This window comes from Nomascus leucogenys, chromosome 15 (genome assembly GCF_006542625.1).
Source record: "Nomascus leucogenys isolate Asia chromosome 15, Asia_NLE_v1, whole genome shotgun sequence".
In the NCBI taxonomy this organism is placed as follows: Eukaryota; Metazoa; Chordata; class Mammalia; order Primates; family Hylobatidae; genus Nomascus; species Nomascus leucogenys.
This window is the reverse complement of record NC_044395.1, coordinates 26,890,239-26,915,611: the sequence shown is the minus strand read 5'-3', so window position 1 is coordinate 26,915,611 and position 25,373 is coordinate 26,890,239. Positions and strand designations below refer to the sequence as shown.

General features: G+C 41.8%; 1 protein-coding gene across 1 annotated transcript in view; it reads left to right on the top strand.

Annotated features, from left to right (window-relative positions):
• The first annotated feature begins 3,928 nt into the window (after positions 1 to 3,928).
• Positions 3,929 to 25,373, top strand: part of CUL5 (cullin 5) — a 102,677-nt gene continuing 81,232 nt past the window's right edge. Inside the window, exon 1 of the mRNA XM_003253093.4 lies at positions 3,929 to 4,616. Within this exon, the coding sequence (XP_003253141.1) occupies positions 4,593 to 4,616 (24 nt within the window). The 5' untranslated portion in view covers positions 3,929 to 4,592. The remainder of the gene's footprint in view (positions 4,617 to 25,373) is intronic.

The window sequence follows — 25,373 nt, the reverse complement described above, 5'->3', positions numbered from 1 at the left end:
AGGAGGTGGGAGAGAAAAGATTATAGAGAACTTTCATTCTGTAAGGTATTATGGTTTAACATGATGGCTAAATTTTCTTAAATTAGCAGGTGAATTTTTTTTTTTTTTTTTTTTTTTTTTTTTTGAGACGGAGTTTCGCTCTGTTGCCCAGGCTGGAGTACAATGGCGTGATCTCGGCTCACCGCAACCTCCCACTCCTGGGTTCAAGTGATTCGCCTGCCTCAGCCCCGCAAGTAGCTGGGATTACAGGCATGCGCCACCAAGCCTGGATAATTTTGTATTTTTAGTGGAGACAGGGTTTCTCCATCTTGGTCAGGCTGGTCTCGAACTCCCGACCTCAGATGATCTGCCCACCTCAGCCTCCCAAAGTGCTGGGATTATAGATATGAGCCACTGTGCCCAGCCAGCAGGTGATTTTTAAAAAGATTTTAAATAAATAAAAGTAAAATTATCCCTTTTTCTACTACTCACAAACACTGGTAACATTTTGAATATTTTTTCCAGTTTATCCACTATTCAGTGTAGGAAATAAAACTGTAGCTTTCTTTCTTTCTTTTTTTTTTTTTTTTTTGAGACAGAGTCTCGCTCTGTCGCCCAGGCTGGAGTGCAGTAGTGGTGGTGCAATCTCGGCTCACTGCAAGCTCCGCCTCCCAGGTTCACGCCATTCTCCTGCCTCAGCCTCCCCGAGTAGCTGGGACTACAGGTGCCCGCCACCACGCCCAGCTAATTTTTTGTATTTTTTAGTAGAGACGGGGTTTCACCGTAGTCTCGATCTCCTGACCTCGTGATCCACCGGCCTCAGCCTCCCAAAGTGCTGGGATTACAAGCATGAGCTTTCTTTCTATACATTGGAATTGTGGCACATATGTGGAATTGTGCATCCTATATTTTTACCTATTATATTCTGAGCATTTTCCCATGTAATTAATCACATAAGAGGCTATGAAATATAAGAAGGAACGGTTGCCTTTTATATATGTCTTATATAAGTATAAGAAGAAACATATGCTCATTTCTACTTGCCAATGTAATTTCACAAAACCCCTCTTACAACTTAAAAGCTTTGACTTTTAAGGTCAAGGGTGAGGTATGATGGCTCACAACTGTAATCTCAGCACTTTAGGAGGCTGAGGTGGGAGGATTGCTTGAGTCCAGGAATTTGAGACCAGCCTGGCCAATATGGTAAAACCCCGTTTCTATACAAAAATTAGCCGGGTGTGGTGGCTCAGGTCTGTAATTCCAGCTATTCAGGCCGCTGAGGTGTGAGAATCACTTGAACCTGGGAGGTGGGAGTTGCAGTGAGTGGAGATCATGCCACCTCACTCTAGCCTGGGAGACAGAGCAAGACTCTGTCTCAAAAAGAAGAAGAAAAGAAAGTGTGAAAAAAAATAGGCACAAAATTTTTTTTCAGTAATTTATATCACACTGCTGAGTGAAAACAAATATGTTAAAGAATATATGTAGTATACCATCATTTGTGGGGAGAGAAAAAATAATACATACATGAATGCTTATACATGCACAGAATGTCCTAGGCATTCACAAGAAACATAACCATTGTCTATGAGAAGAAAGAATGGATGCCTGGGGGACTGTGGAGGAAGACAGGCCTATTTTAAAAAAATTTTCCCCAAATATTTAATTATGAAAAATTTTAAACATATAGATGAGCTGGTTTTACACAGGGAACACTAGCATAGCCACCACCTAGACTCCATCATTAACATTTTACTATACTTGCTATATATATATATATATATTTTGTTTGTTTGTTTGTTTGTTTTGAGACAGAGTTTCGCTCTTGTTGCCCAGGCTGAAGTGCCGTGGCACGATCTTGGCTCACTGCAACCTCCGCCTCCTGGGTTGAAGCTATTCTCCTGCCTTAGCCTCCTGAGTAGCTGGGATTATAGGTGCCCACCACCACGCCCAGCTAATTTTTTGTATTTTTATTACAGACGAGGTGTCACTATGTTGGCCAGGCTGGTCTTGAACCCTTGATCTCAGGTGATCTACCTGCCTCGGCCTCCCAAAGTGCTGGGATTACAGGTGCAAGCCACTGTGCCAGGCCCGCTTTATCAATGTTTCTACTCAACCATCAGTTCATCTTATTTTTTGATACATTTCCAAGTAAATTATAAATATAGATTCACTTACTCCTAAATTCTTCAGTATGGATAGCACTAAACTTCAAATTTTGTTTACTATTTTCTCTTTTGAATTAAATACATAATTTTTTAAAATTTTTATTATTTTTTATAGAGATAGCTACGTTGCACAGGCTGGTCTTGAACCCCTGGGCTCAAGTGATCTGCCTGCCTTCGCCTCCCAAAGTGCTGGGATTACAGGCCTGGGCCACTGCGCCTGGCTGAAATGCATAAATCTTAACGGTATACTGGCTGAGTTTTGACAAGTGCATACACCTGAATAACTGAAGTCCCTACCACAATATAGAACATTACATCACTCCAGAAAGTCGAAGGAAGCCTACTTTTGATTGTATTATTTTTAGCACTTTCTGAATTTTGTATTATGTGCCTGTGCTATCTTTAAGAAATAAATATTTAAGCATTTTAAATATTTAAACATTTTTATAACAGTGGGCCGCTTCTAAATTGGATGAAAAAGAGTGAAAACAGAAGGAGATGGCAGATAACAAGTGGTGGGGTCAATAGAATGGAGAACTTATTGAAGTCAGAGTTATGTAGCAGTGTTGTTTCCAGAACAAGTGAGTTAGGAAAATTGGAATGCTTCGGTTGACAGTGGGACGCTGAAATCAGGCTCTCAAAAGTTGTCTTAAGGTTCAGTTACAAAGTTCCTTTCATAAACAAAGGGTGGCTTGGGTAGATGAAGATTAGGATACTAGTTTCCTTTCCCCTCCTACGCTGTCAAGTGCACACTGTATTATTTTGCTTGTAGTTTTTTTTTTTTTTCTGAGACAGAGTCTCGCTCTGTCGCCCAGGCTGGAGTGCAATAGCGCGATCTTGGCTCACTGCAATCTCCACCCTCAGTGTTCAAGTGATTCTCCTGCCTCAGCCTCCCGAGTAGCTGGGATTACAGGTGCCCGCCACCACGCCCAGCTAATTTGTGTATTTTTAGTAGAGACAAGGTTTCACCATGTTGGCCAGGCTGGTCTCGAACTCCTGACCCCAGGTGTCTCGGCCTCACAAAGTGCTGGGATTACAGGTGCCCGCCACCACGCCCAGCTAATTTGTGTATTTTTAGTAGAGACAGGGTTTCACCATGTTGGCCAGGCTGGTCTCGAACTCCTGACCCCAGGTGTCTCGGCTTCTCAAAGTGCTGGGATTATAGGCGTGAGTCACTGTGCCCAGCCTCTTTGCAGTATTTATCACATCTCCCACAAAGTAATGTTTGACTTGTGTAACCATGCTTAACATTTGGCTACCTTATTAGGCCATAAACTCCAAACGGGCAGGGGTCTTCTTTTACTTAATCCTGTACTTCCTGTGCCTAGTACATATAAGTGCTCAAACAAGTATTAACTACTTGAGTGGATTCTTTAAGTAGGCCCATCCCTCTTCTCTTAGTCCACAGCTCTTACTTATTTCTACGCATTATGGCCGTATGAAGGCATGTTGTAAACATGCATAATACAATACCAGGTAACCTGCAGGTTCTACATGTAAATTATATTCTCTCATTGGCCAGTTGGTGTGTGGTCTGAAGGGGTAAAACCTGGGGGCTTATGGTTTAGGATCTTCTAGGATAATGTTCCTTCAGAACATCGAAGATTAATATTAATTCCCTAAACAATCTTTTTGTTTTTTTTTTCAAACTTTTTTGTAATGATGAGGGTGTTGAACTGGCCTCAAGTGTTCCTCCCCCTTCGGCCTCCCAAAGCGCTGAACAATATTTTATCTAAGTGCCAAGCATATCTGAATAGAAATATTAAGAGTCAACACGCTTGTGCACTCAACACATATTTACTGGGCGCATTAGATGCACGAGTTATTGAAGACAGCTGTTGTAAGCATTTCAGGACAATGCACCTCCCTAACACCGAGTCCGGGATTTGGGGCAGGGTGCGGGAAAACGCCAGGTCCCGCCAGCAGAGGGCGCGGTCCCGGCCTCGTTGCGGCCTCGGGACGCACCGAGGCTTCCAGGCTCCCACGCTCGCTCCCGAGCGCGTCCCCGCCCTCGCGTCACGTGACGTGGCCGCGGAACCTGAGCTGCAGGGCCTAAGCCGAGCTAAATTCGTTGCAGGTGGCCGCGGCGGGTGCAACCACAAAGGCTAATCCGAAGGAGTCGGGGAGGCTCGTGGAGTCGATGCTTCCTCTTCCAAGTCAGGTTGGCTCCTGTTACCTTCTCAGCATTCGCCGTTCCCGTCTTCCTGAGCGCGTGCATGAGGTCTTTCGCGTGGGGAAGCTCCGGTGACCATGTAGGGCACAAGAGTGAGGAAGCTCCTGGTGCTTGGGACGAGGTCAGCGCTGTCGGCGCGCCGCTCCAGCGCCCACCACACCCCGGTGCGGGCCGGCGGGCCCTGGGCCCTGGTGGGAACTCCGACCTCCGGTCAAGGCCTGGCCGGGACGCCACGAATTCTCGCGTCGTCTCGCGAGAGTCCAAGTTGAAGGAACATGGCGACGTCTAATCTATTAAAGGTAAGACCCTCACTCCAGCTTGGGTTTTACTGTGTGGCCGCCGGGTTCGGCTCTTTGGGAAAGGCACGGTTCAGGTTCAGCTGCGAGATGTGGGAGTGTTCAGGGGTTGTCCACTGGCAGGGAAGCCGCGGTGGCAGCCGGCGAGGACTGGAACGCGGGTCTGTGGCCTTGGGTTCGACAGGCTCTGGTGGTCGCTCCCGCCGACTGGCCGCTGGGAGAAAAGCCTGGCTGAGCGCTGGCGAGGAGCGATGCTTTCAAGGGACCAGCTCTGGCCGGGAGCGGGAGATGAAGGGTCGTGCGGTGTCCTGACCAGCTGGGCCGTTAGTACTGTTAGGTCTCAGTTTCTTGTAAAGCAATGTCTAAAACGCATCAAAGGAAAAACCAAGAAAATGCTGCCTAACAGGTTTCAGTGACTCGACCCCCCACCTTCTTCCATTTCTGTTCTCGTTCTGTCTGCACGAAATTCCAAGTCAGACCAGCAGTGCTTCCCACTCCACCCCCCTTCCTCCCTTTTCTGCGTGTTACACCTTCCCTCCTAATTCTCCCATTCTTGAGTTCATCTTTTTCCTTTTTTTCCTTAGGGGACTGTTTCCTAACCCCCACCCCAGTTACAGGACACAACCAGATGACAACTGATGAAGCGATACCGTCGTTTTAGGGCGCAGGAAAGTTACCTTGTCAAAGATAGTATTTAAAGTTAGTTTTATATAGCAAGGGAGAGCTAGGCCCACAGGGGCAGATTCTCCACCAGTTAAAAAGTTTGGAGAAGAATGAGGAAGACTTAGAACTAGTCTGTTCTGTGTATGTGTCTGTAGTAGTTAATCATTTGCCTTAAAAGTATTGACAGAAATGGGGGTAGTGATTTGCTCAGGGAACATAATATTAATGGCAAAAACCGCAGTTACTTTTGCACCAGCCTAATACAAAGGATGAACCACCTCTTCCTGAGGCCTCTCATGCCTTCAGGCAATGTGGATAAATACTAGAAAATAATAAAGAAGAAAATATACGGGAACCTAACCATCATGTCTTCTTTAGACCACTGATATTTGATTGTCTAATAGATGGGACTGTCTCATAAAATGAAGAACAAATTTTACTAAGAGGCAATACTGTATATCACCTTTTAAAAGGGAGAGGGGCTCTAGAATTAGACTCCCTGAATAGCCACCACTTAAAAGCTGTATGACTTTGGGCAGTTTCCTTATGAGTAGGACAGCATTATTAGTAGCACCTGTATCATAGGAACATTGTGAAGATTAAATTAGTTAATGTATCTATAATGCTTAAAACTGTGCCTGGCACTTAATTAGTATAATACAATAAATTACTATAACTACTCCCCCTCTTTAAGAAAACTAATTCGGGGAATTGAGTAACCCATCCCACTCTGCTTTTCTCTTTTATAATGGTATAGCAAAATTCCCATGCTTTACTTCAGAAAGAAAATTTGTGGGCTGAGCACAGTGGCTCACTCCTGTAATCTCAGCTCTTTGAGAGGCCAAGGTGGGAGGATTGTTTTAGATACGTTAATTTAATCTTCACAGTGTTCCTACAATATAGGTGCTATTGATAATTCTGAGTTAGAGGTTAACTATGATCACGCCACTGCTCTGTGAGACTCTAAATGAAAAAAGAAAAGGAAAGAAAATTTGTTTTATTTCTGAAGACTCCTATTAATGCATCTGTGTGTTTACATAAACAGTATGCTCTTAATTGAAATGTGTTTAAGAAGTAATTTTATCCGTGATTCTGGGAAATTTTGACTTGTTGATTACCTGGATATAAAGCAAGGTCTTTTTCTCCCCAAAAATAACTCTCAGAAAAGAGTAAGTCACTGTTCTACTTACAAAACCTAACAAGGGATTGTTTGGAGGAGAAGCTACTTTGGTTCATATTTCAGTACTTGTGGAAATTCTGAATCTGCATCCACAGCACAGACCTGTGAATGGGAAAACTGCCTGAATATACAGAAAACGGGGTACTTAGGGTTTAGGTTTAAAAGCTCACAAGAATTTAAAAAGTGTTTTAACTTGAACATTTACAAGTAAAGGGAAGGTGATAATATTTTGAAAAAAAAAATTAGTAAGTGACTCAGTCACTCTAGTGAACTTTCTTGATGTGTAATTTAGAAGTTAGAAGCCAATGTCATAAAAAAAAAAACCACCAGCTTTTCTTTCTTTTTAATTTTTTTTTTTTGGGGGGACGGAGTCTCGCTCTGTTGCCAGGCTGGAGTTCAGTGGTGCGATCTTGGTTCACTGCAACCTCTGCCTCCCGGGTTCAAGCGATTCTTCTGCCTCAGCCTCCCGAGTAGCTGGAACTACAGGCGCATGCCACCAGGCCCAGCTAATTTTTGTATTTTTAGTAGAGACAGGGTTTCACCATGTTGGCTAGGATGGTCTCCATCTCTTGACCTCATGATCCACCCACCTCGACCTCTCAAAGTGCTGGGATTATAGGCGTGAGCCACCATGTCCAGCTGCGTTTCTTTTTAATATTGGAATTTGACTCTAATAATTTTATTGTCTGTTTAAAGCAAGTGGACTATTGCTGGATCTTAGGAGTCTTTCAGCTATGTAAAGATTTGTGTAGCACATTTTGACATACACAGTTAACTGCTTAGGGGTTTTATACCTCTGAAAACCTTTCCATATAACTACTTTATCTTTGTTGTTTTTCCTTACAGAGTGAGTCTGTAGAATATTTGTAGGAATCTGATATTACAATTTTATCTTCTGTTTTAGATTACTTTGAACATGTAATTGTGATTTTTCCTTTTCTTTTGCAATTATCATCTGGGCCCTTAGTGGTCATTTTTTTCATTTCCAGTTTATTGTTCCACTCCAAACAGCAATTGTTTAAACCTTTTCTTGCTGAGCCTTACCCCTCTTAATTCTTAGTACATTACTTTACCCAACTATTTGAAGTGCCCTTAACTTCCTTGGTCGATACCACACATTTTTCTTGTTTCTCCTATATTCTTCTCTGTCCTATGCTACCTCCCAAATTGTCTCCTTCTGCTTGTTCTTGTTCAGTCCTCATCTTCCCCCCAGGACTTGGTGGTATGTCCCCTCTTACTTTTTTTTTTTTTTTTTTTTTTAGTTTCCCTATTTTCTCCTATGCCTATAAGAAAGTTCATTTGTTGCCTCATACAAACTTCTTTTTTTTGGAGACGGAGTTTCGCTCTTGTTGCCCAGGCTGGAGTGCAGTGGCGTGGATCTCCACTCACTGCAACCTCCACCTCCCGGATTCAAGCAATTCTCCTGCCTCGACCTCCTGAGTAGCTGGGATTACAGGCACACGCCACCACACCCAGCTTATTTTTGTATTTTTAGTAGATATGGGATTTTACCATATTGGCCAGGATGGTCCCAAACTGCTGGCCTCAAGTAATCTGCCTGCCTCGGCCACCCAAAGTGTTGGGATTACAGGCGTGAGCCACTGCACTCTGCCTCCTCATACAAACTTGTACTCTGCCTCTGCCTCAAACTTCTATTTCTCACTGTCACAGTTCTTGGAAAAGCAGCCCCCATTTGCCGCCTTTATAATTCTTTGCCCTTTAACTTACTGATATGGCTTACTCTTCTCTCCCACCCAATTGTATAGAACCTGTCAGTCCTAAAAGTACTAGCAACCTCCTGATTATCAAATGAGATTCTTCTCTGATAATATTTATCCTCTTTTCTGGTATTATTGCTCATTTCCTCTGCTTCTCTTTTGGTTTTTATGACATTCCCTCCTTGGTCTGCTCTCTCTCAAATCACGTTTGTTTTTCACTGACTTCCCTCCCCTGTCCCCAATAGAATTATTTCTCAGGATTTCATCTTCAGCCCTTTTCTATCTTTGTATGTTTTTTTTCTGGGACAGTCTTAACTCCCATGATTTCACTATTTTTATCTCTTAGCTCTGATCTGAGCTCTAGATCAAAATGCAGTTCTCACCATATCACTTTGCTGTTCAGATACCTTTGATGATTCAAATTATTTGAGATCTTTCCAGCTGGGTCTTCTCCTGATAACTAGCTAGTATTCTCTCTCTCTGTCTCTTGTCTCTCTCTCTCATACATGTGTGCCTACACACCCCTACCTTGCTGGTTACTTGTTGGCTCACTAGCATGCCGGAGGTCATCTTCTCCCTAATAACTAACTCTTAACTCTCATTCTCTTTGAGATGGAGGCACAAGAAGGCAGTAGTATATAACCGAACCACAAGAGAAATCAAACTTTAAACTGAAATATGATTCATACTACTTTTCTCAGTGGACTTTTTTTTATCCTTTAAGAGGAAAGAAAATGGAAATGTAAAGCAGTGATTCAGAGTGTCTGTAGAGGCCGGGCATGGTGGTCATGCCTGTAATCCCAGCACTTTGGGAGGATGAGGTGAGAGGATTACCTGAGGCCAACCTGGGCAATGTAGCAAGACCCTGTCTCTATAAAACAACAACAATAAAAAAGTGCCTGTAAAAGTTATTCATTATTAAAATAACTTTATTGACACCCGTATGCAAGGCACCATGGAGAATGCAAAGATATGTAGAACAATGTCCTTGCTCTTTGGGAATTTACCATATGCTAAAGGAGATTAAAGGTACTCATGTTTTACTATAAGGCAAAAGTTTCAGATGTGTTACCAACTGCTCTATACTCCCTCACAGATTGAGGAAATAATTTCTGGTGGGATGATCAGTGAAAATTTTATGGAGAAAGTGTTGGAGCTGGATTTTGAATAATGGGTAAAATTTTTGTAGTGGTAATTAGGAGAAAATTTGGTAGGAATCTAGGCTAGATCAGTTTGGCTGCAGTGTAAGCAAGGCTGCATGCTGTGTTAGATATTCTATATGAATAGTGTTCCTTGGAATTGTTGCAGCATAGAAACCCAGAATACAGGGAAACAACAAGAGGGATTGGAGTGAAAGGGAAGTCGGGTCAGATTACAAAGGGCCTTCAGTGCTAGGCAAGGGGTTTGAAATAAAGTTCTATAGTTACTGAGGAGTATTTGAAAAATATGTGAGCAGAGATACTCTCAGGCCCTCAATCTATTTTTGGCTTTTACACATAAAAATCATTCTATTTTGTGTATATTTATAATCTGCTTGTGAGATTGGCCATGGATGAGGGGCATTTGTGCCAGTGACATCTTGTTCATTGAAACCGTAACCATAGCAGGAATAATTAAGTCTATGGGAAATACATTTATTCATTGAACAAGAATCTAGTATTTCCTAATTCTAACTAGATAATGATGAACTAGGCAGACAACTCCTGCCCTTGTATAATTTACGTTTTTGTTGGGAAGAGAGACAATAAGCATGAACAGTTAAATACGTACTGTCAGTCAAGTTGTGATAGGTACTATGAATGAAAACAACCAGGGTAAAGGAGAGAGTGCTCGGTGCTATTATTATTATTATTATTATTATTATTATTATTATTTTTGAGATGGGGCCTCGCTCTCTTGCCCAGGCTGGAGTGCAGTGGCACGATCTCAGCTCACTGCAACCTCCACCTCCTGGGTTCAAGTAATTCTCCTTCCTCAGCCTCCTTAGTAGCTGGGATTACAGGCGACCACCACCATGCTCGGCTAATTTTTGCATTTTTAGTAGAGACGGGATTTCACCATATTGGCCAGGCTAGTCTCGAACTCCTGACCTCAAGTGATCTGCCCACCTCAGCCTCCCAAAGTGCTGGGATTACAGGCATGAGCCGCCGCTGCTGGCTTGTTTTTGATAAGATAGTGAGGGAATGCCTCTGAGGAGATAATATTTGAGGTAAAACCAGAATGAAGCAAGGGAGCAAGTCATGTACATATTTAGAAGAGCTCTTGTAGAGGGAACAGCCAGTGTGAAAGCACAGAGTCAGGATCATGCTTGGCAAGGAATATGGATGTGATACAAAGATTTGAATATTGTTGGTGAATGTGGTTAAGGTACATAACCAGAGAATTCTTTTTAATATATCTAGTTAAACATAAATGAGAACCTTATTAAGAACTTGTCAGTTTTTCATTGGATTGATAGAAATTGCCCTCTTGAAACGTACATCTAAGAGGGACATGGGCCTTAGAGCAGCCTTCCCCTACTTCAGTGTACTGTCCTAGAGAGATGGTTGCATTTGACACAGCCTAGGGAGGAAACAAATTTCAAGGGTGTCTGTGTTGGTCATGGATAGGAATGGGAGAGGGAATAGTGGACTAATCAGTAACTGTAAAACTTTGTGATACATGTAAATGGTAGAATCTTTCATGTTCTATGAAAATAAATGATTGAACAATTACCATAATCTGGAGGTGATGTATGTTAATTAAAACTTCTAAAAGGAAGTGGCAGCTCAGGATAAATATTGATCAGTCATTTTTCAGTAGATTAGAGGAGGGGAATTTTAGACTTCTGGAAGGTAGAAAGAGGATACTAGGCATCTTTCTAGTAAAAAGAGAGGTTTTGTTTTCGTTTTTGTTTGTTTTGAGAGGAGGTCTCACTCTCACACAAGCTGGAGTGCAGTGGCATGATCATGGCTCACTTCAGTCTTGATCTCCCAGGATCAAGCGATCCTCCCACTTCAGCCTCCTGAGTGGCTGAGACTACAGGCACATACCACCCTAGGTCTGGCTAATTTTTTATAGAGATAGGATCTCACCATATTGCCCAGACTGGTCTCCACTCCTGAGCTCCAGTGATCTTCCTGCGTAGGCCTCCCAAAGTGCTGGGATTACAGGCATGAGCAAAAGAGCTAGTCAGCTAGAGAGAGGTTTTTCGTTTCTTTTCTGTTGAGACAGGGTCTCACTCTGTCCCCCAGTCTGGAGTACAGTGGCGCAGTCACAGCTCCCTGCAGCCTTGACCTCCTCAGGCTCAGGTGATCCTCCCACCTCATCCTCCCACAGGTGCAACACCACCATGCCCAGCTCATTTAAAAAAATGTTTAGAGACAGGGTTTTGCCATGTTGTCCAGGCTAGTCTGGAATTCCTGGACTCAAGCAATCTGTCCTGTCCTCCCAAAGTGCTAGGATTACTGGTGTGAGCTACCACCCCTACTTGAGGTTTCTCTTAATAAATATTTTGCCTAGTGTCCTGGTGCACCCAGTTGTCATTAAAAGCCATTTGCCTCCTGCCTTGGTTAGTAGGTGGAGGAAATAGATGCCTGATACGCTCTGTAAGGAAAGCAGGGCTGGGTGCAGTAACTCGCACCTGTAATCCCGGTGATTTGGGAGGCCAAGGTGAGAGTATTGCTTGAAGCCAGGAGTTTGATACCAGCCTGGGCAACCCCATTTGTACAAAAACAAACGAACAAACAAAAACAAAGCAGGATACAGCTCAGGTTAAAACATTGGTCAGAGGCTGGATGCAGTGGCTCATGCCCAACACTTTGGAAAGCGGAGGCAGGAGGATCATTTGAGGCCAGGAGTTGGAGACTAGACTGGGCAGCACAGCAAGACCTACCACCTCTACAAAAATAAAAATTAGAAAACATTGGTCATATCCATGGAGTACATACAAATAATATCAAAGGTAATTGATATTATTACCTTTGTGTAACTGCAGTTTGTTCATTCCATAAAAATCTGAGCATTTATGCTGTACTGGATACCATTTTAAATGTCAGGCTGGGCACAGTGACTCACACCTGTAATCCAAGCACTTTAGGAGATTGAGGTGGGTGGATTACCTGAGCCCAGGAATTTTAGCCCACCCTGAACAACGTGGTGAAACTCGTCTTTACAAAAATAAAACATAAAAAAAAAATACCTGGGGGTGGTGGTGTACAGTTTTAGCTCTGGCTACTCAGGAGGCTGAGTTGGGAGGCTTGCTTGAGCCCAGGAGGTTGAGGCTGCAGTGAATTGAGATTGCACCACTGCACTCCAGACTGGGCGACAAAGCAAGACTCTGTCTCAAAAAAAAAAAAAAAAGTGTCAGTGATACAATAGTGAATATGACAACGTTCTTAGACTTTGGGGCTTATATCCTGATGGATGAATGCTGACACTAAAAGACGTAAAGAATACACTTGCATAGTTCTTACTGGTAATTAGGGCGGTAGCGAAAACAACATGATAAGAATGTTCAAGGCCGGATGCGGAGGCTCACACCTGTAATTGCAGCACTTTGAGAAGTCCAGGTGGGAAGATCGCTTGAGCCCAGGAGTTCAAGACCAGTCTGGGCAACATAGTGAGACCTCGTCTCTACAGAAAATTTAAGAATTATCCAGGCATGTTGGTGCATGCCTGTAATCTCAGCTACATGGGAGGCTGAGGCAAGAGAATTGCTTGAGCACAGATCAAGGCTGCAGTGAGCAATGTTCATGCTGCTGCACTCTAGCCTGCATGACAGAGTGAGACCCTGTCTCAAAAAAAAAAAAAAATAAAAAGTGTTCGGAAGGTGGAGCCACTATTTTACTCACTTATTTACAACAGAAAATAATTTTTCCCCAACAAACTGCTTTTGACTATTTTTTGTTTAATGTTCTTTCTCTGCCACATGTTGACATTTCAGCCAGATCTATAGCTTTCCTGGGCTTTTCTTAAAAGTCTGGTCATTCCAAATTAAAATTTCAATCTCATAGCCAATCAGAGTGTCTCTTGTACCATCTCAAGACTTTGTCTCTGGATGTGCAGAGAGGAATGGAGGAAGGGCATTTTTCTTAGGTTGATTTGGGAGGCCTCTCTGAGGTGCCATTGGAGCTGAGACCTGAATGATCTGCATTCTAAGGCAAAGGTCTTGAGGTGCAGTGATGAGCTTGGGCTGTTTGAGGAACACCTTTAAAAGGTTGCTGTGGCTGGAACATAGTGAGAATTGCAGTAGTAAGAATTACTCGTATTCAAATATATACAATCAGCCCTCAGTATTCATGAGTTCCATGTCTGTGGATTCAACCAACCAAAGATTAAAAATACTCAGAAAAGGCTGGGCGCAATGGCTCATGCCTATAATCCCAGCACTTTGGGAGGCTGAGGCAGGCAGATCACCTGAGGTCTGGAGTTCAAGACCATCCTGGCCAACATGGTGAAACCCCATCTCTACTAAAAAAATACAAAAATTAGCTGAGTGTGGTGGCACATGCCTGTAATCCCAGCTACTCGGGAGGCTGAGGCAGGAGAATCATTTGAACCCAGGAGGCAGAGGTTGCAGTGAGCCGAGATCACGCCATTGCACTCTAGTGTGGGTGACAGAGTGAGACTGTGTCTCAAAAAAAAAAAAAAAGAAACATCATATATATGCACTTAGTATGGCACCCGCACACATTTGCTTTTATTAAGTCACCTCACTTTTGTTGAGATAGGAAAGGTTTTATGAATCCCTTATAGATGCAAGTAGTGTACTTGCAATGTAACAGTGGTTATGAGCTCAGCCTCTGGAGCCATGCTGCTTGGGTTGGTCTCCAGGTTTTGCCATTTGCTAGCTGTGTGATATTGGGCAAGTTACTTAACATCTCTGTGCCTCAGTTTTTATATCTATAAATAGCAGCAATCTCAAAAAAAACCTCAGAAAAAAATTGCATCTGTATTGAATATGTACAGACCTTTTTTTCTTATAATTCCCTAAACAATACAGTATAGCAGCTATTAGCATTTACATTATAGTAGGTATTATAAGTAATTTAGAGATGGTTTAAAGTATATGGGAGGATGTGCATGTAATAAGCAAATGCTATGCCATTTTCTATCAGGGACTTGAACATGTATGGGTTTTGGTATCCTGAGGGGTGGGGGTGGGGTGGGGTGGGTCCAGGAATCATTTCCCCACAGATAACAAGGGACACCTGTACAGTAGTTTGATTCTTTGGTTAGTGGAGATTGGCAAATGGGGTTTTAAAATCACATAACTGGGAGCAATAATGGCTTCATAAATAGTAAGGGAACCCACACATTCAAATAGCTAACCTCATAATTTACATGAATTATCTAAAATAAGCCAACTGGGTTCCTTTGGTAAAGTTATTAGAGTGCCATTAATTGGATATACAGTCATTTACTGCATATTGATGTTTTGGTCAACAATGGACCACATATATAGTGGTGGTCTTATAGGATTGTAATGGGAGCTAAAAAATTCGTATTGTCTGGCAATGTTTATTGTAGCCCTTGTAGTAGTGCAATAAGACATCACTCGTGTCTGTGGCGATGCTGGTGTACATAAAACTATTGTGCTGCCACTCATATAAAAGTCTAGCACATATAATTGTATACAGTACATAATCCTTGGATAATAGGATAATAAAATTATTATCCTAATAATAATAAATGACTGTGTTGCTGGTTTATGTATATCTTAGTCCATTTGTGTTGCTATAAAGGAATACCTGAGACTGGGTAATTTATAAAGAAAAGGTTTATTTGGCCCACAGTTCTGTAGGCTGGTGAGGTCCTCAGCCTGCTTCTACTCATGGCAGAAAGTGAAAGGGATCCTGTGTGTGTAGAGATCACACGGCAAGAAAGGAAGCAAGAGAGTGGGGAGAGGTACCAGACTCTTTTTAACAACGAGCTCTCAGGGAACTAACAGAGAACTCACTCACTGCTCACCACCCTGCCCCCACCCCCACTGGCATTCATCTGTACATGAGGGTTCCACCACCATGACCCAACACTTTTCATTAGGCCCACTTACAACACTGGGGATCAAATTTCAACATGAGGCTTGGTGGACAAATATCCAAACTGTAGCAGTACATTTACTGCTATATACTTGTTACTTTTTTTTAGTGTGTGTACCCTCTATAAATTTAAAAGTTAACTGTAAAATAGCCTCTGTCAGGTCCTTTAGGAGGCATTCCAGAAGAAGTTGTTGTTATCATAGGAGATGACAGCCCCATTCAGGTTAGTGTTCCTGAAGACTTTCCAGTGGGACAAGATGTGAAGGTTGAAGACAGTGATGTTGATGATCCTGACCCTGTGGAGGCCTAGGCTAGTGTGTATGTGTCTTAGTTTTTAATGAAAAAGTTTAAAAATAAAAAACCTTTTTTTAATAGAAAAGTTTATAGAATAAGGATGTAAAGAAAGTAAATATGTTTGTGCAGCTGAATGTGTTTGTGATTTTTTTGTTTAAAATAGAGACGGAGTCTCACCATGTTGCCCAGGCTGGTCTCAAACTCCTGAGCTCAAGTGATCATTGCACCTCAGCCTCTCAGAGGGCTAGGATTAGAGGCGTGAGCCACTGTGCCCAGCCGTGTGTTTGTGTTTCAAGATAAGTGTTATTTACAAAAAAGTCAAAAAGTTTTCCAAAAAGAGGAAAGGTTTTTAAAGTAAAAAAGTTACAATAAGCTTAAATTATTATTGAAGAAAAATATTTTTGTATAATTTAGCATAGTCTAAGTGTTTATAAAGTGTACAGTAATGTCCTAGACCTTCACATTCACTCACTACTCACTCAGTGACTCACCTAGAGCATCTTCCAGTCCTGCAGGCTCCATTCATGGTGAGTGCCCAGTTTAGGTCTGCCATTTTTTATCTTTCATACTGTATTTTTACTGTACCTTTTCTATGTTTAGATACACAAATTCTTACCAGTTTGTCCTAATTGCCTCCAGCTTTAGTACAGTTACATGCTATATAGGTTGGTAGCCTAGGATAATAGACTGTACCATTTAGTCTAAGTGTGTAGTAGTCTCTACCATTAGATTTGTGTAAGTACATGCTGTTATTTTCACACAACGATGAAATTGCTTAACGATGCATTTCTCAGAACATCATTCAGTGACGCATGGCTGTAATCCACAATCAGTATGGTGGGAACTTCACCAATTTTAAAACAACTAAACTGTGGTTGTGTGGTGTTCAAAATATTATGGGTGTGTAAAAGTAAGGTGATAAAAAAATTGCCATTAATTCTATGGATGCCATTGTTTCTTGCTTTTCTTGCAGCTTGTCTTTTCACCTTAGCTTTTCTTACACCTTTGTCATAAGCAAGATATAGCAAGATATACAGCAATAATAACAAATTCTGTTTCCTTGCTTTATTTTTAAATTTTATTCATTTTTTAGAGACAGGGTCTTACTCTGTCACTCAGACTGGAGTGCAGTGGCATGATCATAGCTCACTGCAGCCTTCAATGCCTGAGCTTAAGCAGTGCTCTTGCCTCAGCCTCTGGAGTAGCTGTTGGGACTACTGGTGTGCGCCACCACACCCAGCTAATATTTTATTTTATTTTTTATTTTTTATTTTTTTATTTTATTTTATTTTTGTAGAGGTGGGGTCTCACCATGTTGCCCAGGCTGGTTTCAAACTCGTGGCCTCAAGTGATTCTCCTGCCTTGACCTCCCACAGTAATGGGATTATAGGCATGAGCCACACCGCCGAGTTATTTATTTATTTATTTTTCAGAGACAGGGTCTCACTTTGTTACTCAGGCTAGAATGCAGTGGCATGATCATAGCTCACTGCAGCCTCAAACTCCTGGGCCCAAGCAGTTGTACTGCCTCAGCCTCTGGAGTAGCTAGGACTGCAAGTATGCCCCACCATGCCCATCTATCTATCTGTATCTATCTACCTATCTATCTATCCATCCATCCATTCTTAGAGATGGGGTCTTGCTTTGATGCCCAGGCTGGTCTTGAAATCCTAGCCTCAAGTGATCGTCCCACCTTGGTCTCCCAAAGTGCTGGGATTATAGGCATGAGCCCTCTCTGTTTTCTTTTAAATGCAACATTTGACATCATTAAAATATTGCCATAATATTGTTTCTATAATTTGATGTGGTATGTTTTGTCCCATGCGTTATGTAGGGATTTCTGGATGTTTTCGGGGCAAACCAATAGGTCAACATTTGTATTATTTTGTTGTAAAGTAAGTGAATTATTTAAAAATGGTTCTATTTGAATCATTTTGCAAGCCAGTGGATTTTTCTATTTTTGTTTACATTCTTGTGTTTAAACGTTTTTATTTTTTAACATGATACCAAATATTGTATTTCTACACCATTATATATCTGCTCTTTTACTCATGACCTAGTAAAGTGAGATTGTTACAGATATGCTAGTTGCTTGAAAATGCACTCCTAAATTTCAATGGGGGATGTGCATTTTTTTTAAGCAGTAATATGTTCTACAAAGATCTATATAGCATCTTATATTTCTGGCTGATAACACTTACCCCCAGCCCAAACACATTTTCTTCTTCCTAAGCCAATTAACAAAGGACCTAAACACATTTTTTTTTTTTTTTTTTTTTTTTTTTTTTTGAGACGGTGTCTCGCTCTGTTGCCCAGGCTGGAGTGCAGTGGCGCAATCTCAGCTCACTGCAAGCTCCACCTCCCGGGTTCACGCCATTCTCCTACCTCAGCCTCTCCGAGTAGCTGGGACTACAGGCGCCCGCCACTACGCCTGGCTAATTTTTTTTGTATTTTTAGTAGAGACGGGGTTTCACCGTGGTCTCGATCTCCTGACCTCGTGATCCGCCCGCCTCGGCCTCCCAAAGTGCTGGGATTACAAGCATGAGCCACCGCGCCCGGCCGGACCTAAAGACATTTTTAAAAATTAACTTATTCTGTAATCCACCCTCCCTGGGTGGATTTGGGCAAATGATGGTATAATATTTGGGCCTGAAGCCTTAGCTGTGTGCTTTTGAGATATAAATTTTCTAACTTTCCCTGAGCCAGTGGTTCAAGACTACAGTGAGCAGTGATGGTGCCACTGCACTGCAGCCTAGGTGACAGCAAGACCCCATCTCTAAAAAAAAAATTAATTATAAAATTGAGTTTTTTTGCTTTTCTTACGGGTTTTTTAGTTCTTTACATATTCTGGATGAGAGCCTTTCTTGGATGTACATATTAGAAATATCCTTTCCTGGCCCAGCGTGGTGGCTCACGCCTGTAATCCTAGCACTTTGGGAGGCCAAGGCAGGTGGATCACCTGAGGTCAGGAGTTCGAGAACAGCCTAACCAGCATGGTGAAACCCCACCTCTACTAAAAATAAAAAATTAGCTGGACATGGTGGCACATGCCTGTAATCCCAGCTACCTGGGAGGCTGAGGCAGGAGAATGAGAATCACTTGAACCAGGGAGGCAGAGGTTGTAGTGAGCCAAGATCTTGCCATTGCACTCCAGCCTGGGCAACAAACAAAACTCTGTATCAAAAAAAAAAAAAAAAAAGAAAACGCAGTATCTTCTCCACTCTGTGGGTTGCCTTTTCACTCCCTGAATGGTGTCTTTTAATGGCTAAAATTAATTTTAATATAGTGCAATTTATAAATTTTTTTCCCTTTATGGTTAATGCTTGGTTTTAAGATCATATGAGCAGTTCAAATTTCTACTTGTATTAATATGTTGTTAGATTTTTAAAAACGAAAACAAAATTTTAAAATTCTTTTTATAGATTGAGTCTTAAGAATGTATCCTGGGTGTCTGGTTCAAGTTGGTGTTTGAAAAAAGGAAAAAAACAAAGAATATACCCTAGGACCCTTCAGGAGTCCATGTATTACAGTTTAAGGAGCACTATACTGTAATGTGAGTTGCTTGAGGACTTTTCATTTATGTGCCCCAATGCACAGTAGAGTCTCAGATGTTTGTTCAATGAATAAATGACAAGCTCCCCAAAATAAGTTTAAACTCTTTTATCAGTTTTATTATTCTTGCTTTTTCCTTAAAATTATTTGTTTGGGTTTCAAAAAATACAAGTATTGCTAGAATTTGTTGGAAATTTTTTTCCTTTATAAAAGGAACCTAAAAGTTTAAAGGGAGTGTGGTATGAAATTTTTTATTTCAGTGGAAAGAGATATTTAACTTCTTGGAAAACAGTGTCGTCTTCCTCCTCCTCCACCATGTTTGAAAAGAAATGTCTTTTATGTAGTGATGTTTCCACCATATGGTTTCTAGATAATTGTCACTAAATTTTTATAATCATAGATCTTTGCAGTTTACTCTATAAGCCTGATGAAATTAAGCCAAGGGCTGGATCTGGCCCGTGGATTAGAAGCCCATTCATTCCTTATCCAGGAAAGGACCAGAGAATAGTTAATTAAGAATGTAGCTTTAACAGAGCCAAACTGCTTGGATTTGATTTCCTGCCCTGCCACTTATTGCCTGTAATTTTTGACAAATAATCTCACTTAACCTCAGGTTGTACAGTGTGCATAAAATGGAAATAGGCCAGGCACAGTGATCATGCCTGTAATCCTAGCAGTTTGGGAGGCTGATGCAGGAGGGCCACTTGATCACTTGAGGCCAAGAGTTTGAACATGCAGTGAGCTATGATTATGCCACTGCACTCTTGCCTAGGCAACAGAGCAAAATCCTGTCTCAAAAAAATAATAATAATAAAGGAATAATATCACTGAACACACAGGATAGTTGTAAAGATTAATTCATACTTGTAAACTGTTTGGAACAGTACAACACCTAACACATAACTGGCAGTCAGATATTACAAAGTAAAATAATCACAGTGATGCAGTGATTCACACATCTACACTGAAGATTATAGTGAAGTTAATAGAAGATGCAAATGCTGAACTAAAATTTATTTACAGATGTCAGATATTCAAACCATTCGTGGAAATGTAAGGAAAATCAAAAGAAGTCTTTTGTACAACAGATAACACATGTACAAAATTTGTTGGCCTTTATAATCCCCAGTTAGTGAAATGCCATATATTTGCAATGAAAAAAAAATAGTAGAAAATCTTGCAGTGGAATGATTAAACAAAGACAATAGAAATGAGAAATTTTTGCTAAATTCCATCCTTCCATAATCTCAATTTCAAGCATCCTACTTGATTACCTGATAGCACCCTGTCTTTCTGACTCTCTCTAGTGCTTTTATTCCAACAGTCCACCTCCAGTACTAAAGCCTTCAGTTCACTGACTCTACCACCTTATTGTTTAATGTCTTATATCTGTGGTTTATAGTTTTTATCAAATTAGAAAACATTTTTGCATTTTTCTTCAAATACTCTCTACACGCTTACATCAAGATTCCAATTATGTGTAGATTAGGTCATTTGATGTTCCAAAGCTTACTGATACTCATTTAAAAAATATTTCTATGATGTTCATGCCGTCCCATACCTTTTTGGTCATATAGAATATGTATAATAGCTGACTTAATGTCCTTGTTTACTGAATGTAACACCTGTGCCATTTCTGGGTCAGCTTCTTTTGATGATTTTTTTTCTCTTGGTGATAGGTTATATTTTCCTGTTTCTTTGCATGCTTGGTAGTTTTAAACTGGATGTCAGACATTGTGAGTATATGTTTTAGGGGCTTGATTTTAAAAATTTTCTCTAAATAGTTTTGTATTTGGCTGTGATGCAGTTAGGTAACTTGGAATCAGTTTGATCCTTTTGAAGCTTACCTTTAAGTTTTGTTAGAGTGTGTCCAGAATATCACTCGGGGGCTACTTTGGCTCCACTATAGACTCAATAACTTTCTGTGGACTCTACCCAATGCCTGGCACTTTAAAGGGTGTTTCCACTCTGGCTGGTAGCAATACTAACTGTTTCTGGCCCTGTGTGCGCTCTGCTGATTGTTCTGCCCATTCCCATTCCTTACTAATGGTTCTTTCCCCGGTCTCATATAGTTTTCTCACACCCAGGTACAGGTTAGTACTCAGCCACAGGCCTCAGGGACCTTCTCTATAGATATCCAGAGCTCCCTTGGTGCCACAAATTCTAGTCACCTCAGCCTTTTCAAACTCTGAACTCTGCCTCTTAAACGTAGTGAAACCCCTAGCTGCTGTTTGGGTTTCCCGTCCTTGTGATGAGGGCTGGAGACACTCTCTAGGCAATATGTTTGGACATTTGTAGCGCTCACCTCATTTGTTTTTCTTTTCTCAGGAAGCGCTATCCTGCACTGCTTTTGGTTTTCTAGTTTGTTTAGGCAGGAGGGAAAATCTGGTTCCTGTTATTCTGTCATGATGGGAAGCAGAAGTCTCTTTCTCTTTTCATCTTGAAGTCCATTTTCTCCCCCTTACCCAACATAAATTCTCTTCTCAATCATTATAGTTGTTCCCTTCAATACACTTTTCGCATCCTTGCCCCTGTCTTGTTTTGCTTGGGAAAAGTGTACAGCCCTGGTTAAATCTGTCTCTCCACTTTTCAGTGCCAGTACCTGTGCAGCTGAATGTCGCTCGAGAAAAAGACACAACCGTGCTGTTTGCACCTTAAATTCATGACCACAATGAGGCCAGGCATACTGCATTTCCGGAGTCACTTATTCTTCCACTTTCCTAGATGTATTTTTCACATCTTCTCTGTCAACATTCTAGCATTTCCCTCCCCCGTCTTCTCAGGCATTGTCCTTATTTCCACATCACTGGGAAATTAAAGCAATAAAATATGAACTTCTCAAGAGTCGTACAACATCTATCCTTGTACCAGCACCTACATGTACATTCTTTTGCCTTCTCCTCTTAGCCTGTAGTCACTTCTCCACATATGCACTAGATCCCATTCCCTCTTGCCTATCCAGTGCAATTTAAATTCACTAGCAGTTTCTCTCCCTTTCCCCACATCATCAACATTTCATTACATCCTGGAATGTTCCTGTCAGCATACAATCATACTGTATCCTAACTTTAAAAAATTATTATTTTGGCCAGGCGCGGTGGCTCATGTTTGTAATCCCAGCACTTTGGGAGGCTGAGATGGGCAGATCACGAGGTCAGGAGTTCGAGACCACCCTGGCCAATGTGGCGAAACCCCATCTCTACTAAAAATAGAAAAATTGGCTGTGCGTGGTGGCGGGCGTCTGTGTTCCCAGGTACTCGAGAGGCTGAGGCAGGAAAATCACTTGAACTCAAGAGGCGGAGGTTGCAGTGAGCAGAGATCATGCCATTGCACTCCAGCCTGAAAGACAGAGTGAGACTCCGTCTCAAAAAAATATATATATATTATTTTTTCACTTCCTCTCACCCTATCAATTACCATGCCATTTCTTTACTCTCTTATACAGGAAAAATTGTGAAGGATTGTCTGTACTCTTTCTAGTTTTCTTCTCTATTTATTTATTTTTGTTTTTATTTACTTATTTATTTTTTGAGATAGGGTCTCACTGTCGCCTAGGCTGGAGTGCAGTGGTGCCATCATGGCTCACTGCAACCTCCGCCTCCAGGCCTTGGTAGCTGGGATTATAGGCGCCACCATGCCCAGCTAATTTTTTTTTTTCTTTGAGACAGAGTCTCCCCCTGCTGCCCAGGCTGGAGCGTAGTGGCACAGTCTTGCTCACTGCAAACTCCGCTTCCCAGGTTCAAGCAATTCTCCTGCCTCAGCCTCCTGAGTAGCTGGGATTACCAGGGCCCACCACCACACCCGGCTGATTTTTGTATTTTCAGTAGAGACAAGGTTTCACCATTGTAGGTCAGGCTGGTCTCAAACTCCTGACCTCATCATCCACCCACCCTGGCCTCCCAAAGTGCTGGGATTACAGGTGCGAGCCACCGTGCCCAGCCAGATTTTTTAATTATTTATTTATTATTTATTTTTTTTTGAGACAGAGTATGGCCCTGCCGCCCAGGCTGGAGTATAGTGGTGTGATCTCGGCTCACTGCAAGCTCCGCCTCCCGGGTTCACGCCATTCTCCTGCTTCAGCCTCCCGAGTAGCTGGGACTACAGGTGCCTGCCACCACGCCCGGCTAATTGTTTTTTTATTTTTAGTAGTGACGGGGTTTTACCATGTTAGCCAGGATGGTCTCGATCTCCTGACCTCGTGATCCGCCCGCCTCGGCCTCCCAAAGTGCTGGGATTACAGGCGTGAGCCACCACGCCTGGCCCAAATTTTTTGTATTTTTAGTAGAGACAGGGTTTTTCCATGTTGCCCAGGCTGGTCTCGAACTCCTGGGCTCAAGTGACCCACCCGCCTCAGCCTCCCAGTGTTGGGATTACAGGCATGAACTATTGTGCCTGGCTTCTGGTTTCTCTTAATTCCACTCTTTATTCCACTCTAATCTGGTTTTTGTCCTTACTACTCTGCAAAAACTTCTGTGGACAAAGTTTCAGTAACTTCCATATGGCTGTTTCAGTGGTTATCTTACCTGATCTGTCAGGAGAAATTCTTAAAATTGATTATTCTGTCTTCCTGACACACTTTATTCACTTTTTGTCCAGAATACCATACTCTTGTTTTTCTTGCCACCCGTGCTCTGGTTGCTCTTTTTGTCTCCTTTGCTAGTTCTTACTCCTCTCTCCGCCTCTTAATGCTGGATATCTAAGACCTCAGGCTTGGGTCTCCATCTTTATTTATCACTTCTCTCACAGTGATCTCATCCAATAACAGGTTTTAAAACCCATCTGTATTATGATGACTTCAAGTTTTTATTTTCTGATAGGCCTTTTAAATTCTAGATTTCCATATTGAACTGCCTATTCAACATTTTCATATGAATGTCTAATAGATATGTTAAATGTAATACATCTAAAACCAGTCTCAGAAGCTTTCCTTAATAAGCCTGTCAAATCTTCTTTTATTCTAGTTGATGGTACTGCCACACTTAACTGGACAAAAGCCTTAAAGTCATGCTTTACTCCATTTTCTCATATCTCAGGTGCTTACTGTTAGGAAGTCCTGTTAGTACCACCTTTTGGGCATCTGAAATTGAACCACTTCTCATACCTCCTACCTCCATTGCTATCACCTCAGTCCAAGTCACCATCAGTGCTTTCTAATCCTACACCCGGTTTTAACCCTTGCCCCTTATAATGTATTCTCAACATAGTAATGAGGGAGATTTTAAAATGTAAATAAGATTATGACACTTCAGGCCAGGTGCGGTGGATCACGCCTGTAATCCCAGCACTTTGGGAGGCCGAGGCGGGCAGATCCCAAGGTCACGAGTTAGAGACCAGCCTGGCCAACATGGTGAAAGCCCCTCTCTACTAAAATACAAAAATTAGCTGAGCGTGGTGGTTTGCACCTGTAATCCCAGTTACTCAGGAGGCTGAGGCAGGAGAATTGCTTGAACCCAGGAGGCAGAGATTGCAGTGAGCCGAGACCACCCCATTGCACTCCAGCCTCGGCAGTAGAGTGAGACTCCAACTCAAAAAAAAAGATTATGACACTTCTTGCTCAGAATCTTTTAGTGGCTCTTCATCTCACTTATAGTAGAAACCAAAGTCTTTATAATGGCCTTCAGGGTCCTACAAGATCCAGCTCAGTAAGATCCAGTAAGCTAAGTTACTTCTATGACCTTATCTGCTCTCTCCACTTTCTTTACTTTGCTCTACCTTGAATACATTAAGCATGTTTCTACCTTATGTTCTTTGCATTGGCTGCTTTCTCTGCCTAGAATACTCTTTTTCCAGATATTCCCCCATCGTCAACTCCCTGTTGGCTTCCCCATGGCCCATTTGTGTGAGAAGAAGAGTGCCTGTGAAGGGATTAGTTGTGCTGTAAGGAGTGAAGGATAGAGGGGCAGGAGTATGGCAAATGTTGAAGTTCTCTAAAGAGCCAGTGAATGAGAGAATTGTAGACCTACTAGCAACTGTTGAGTCCAGCCTGTTTGCTATTCTGAATAATAATGAAAGAATTCAAGAGACTTTGTAGCAAGTTAATAGAGATGAGGCAGCCTTCAGTCAGTCAGTGAAAACGTACATAAATCAAGGTTCATAGTCTGAAGATTTTTTTTCTTATTAATAAGGCATTCTCTTTTGTAGATAGTGGATTTGGTGTCCTGCCACTTAGTTATGATTTAATGATATGCTCTTCAGTTTAATAGAGAATAGGTCAAAGAACTACTTGAGCATCATTTTTGGAATCTATTATAAAAGTTTAATAGAAAACATTTAATTATTAAATTCCTTTTAAAATTGAGTATTAGGGGAAAGTGTTTATTATGTGTTCCAT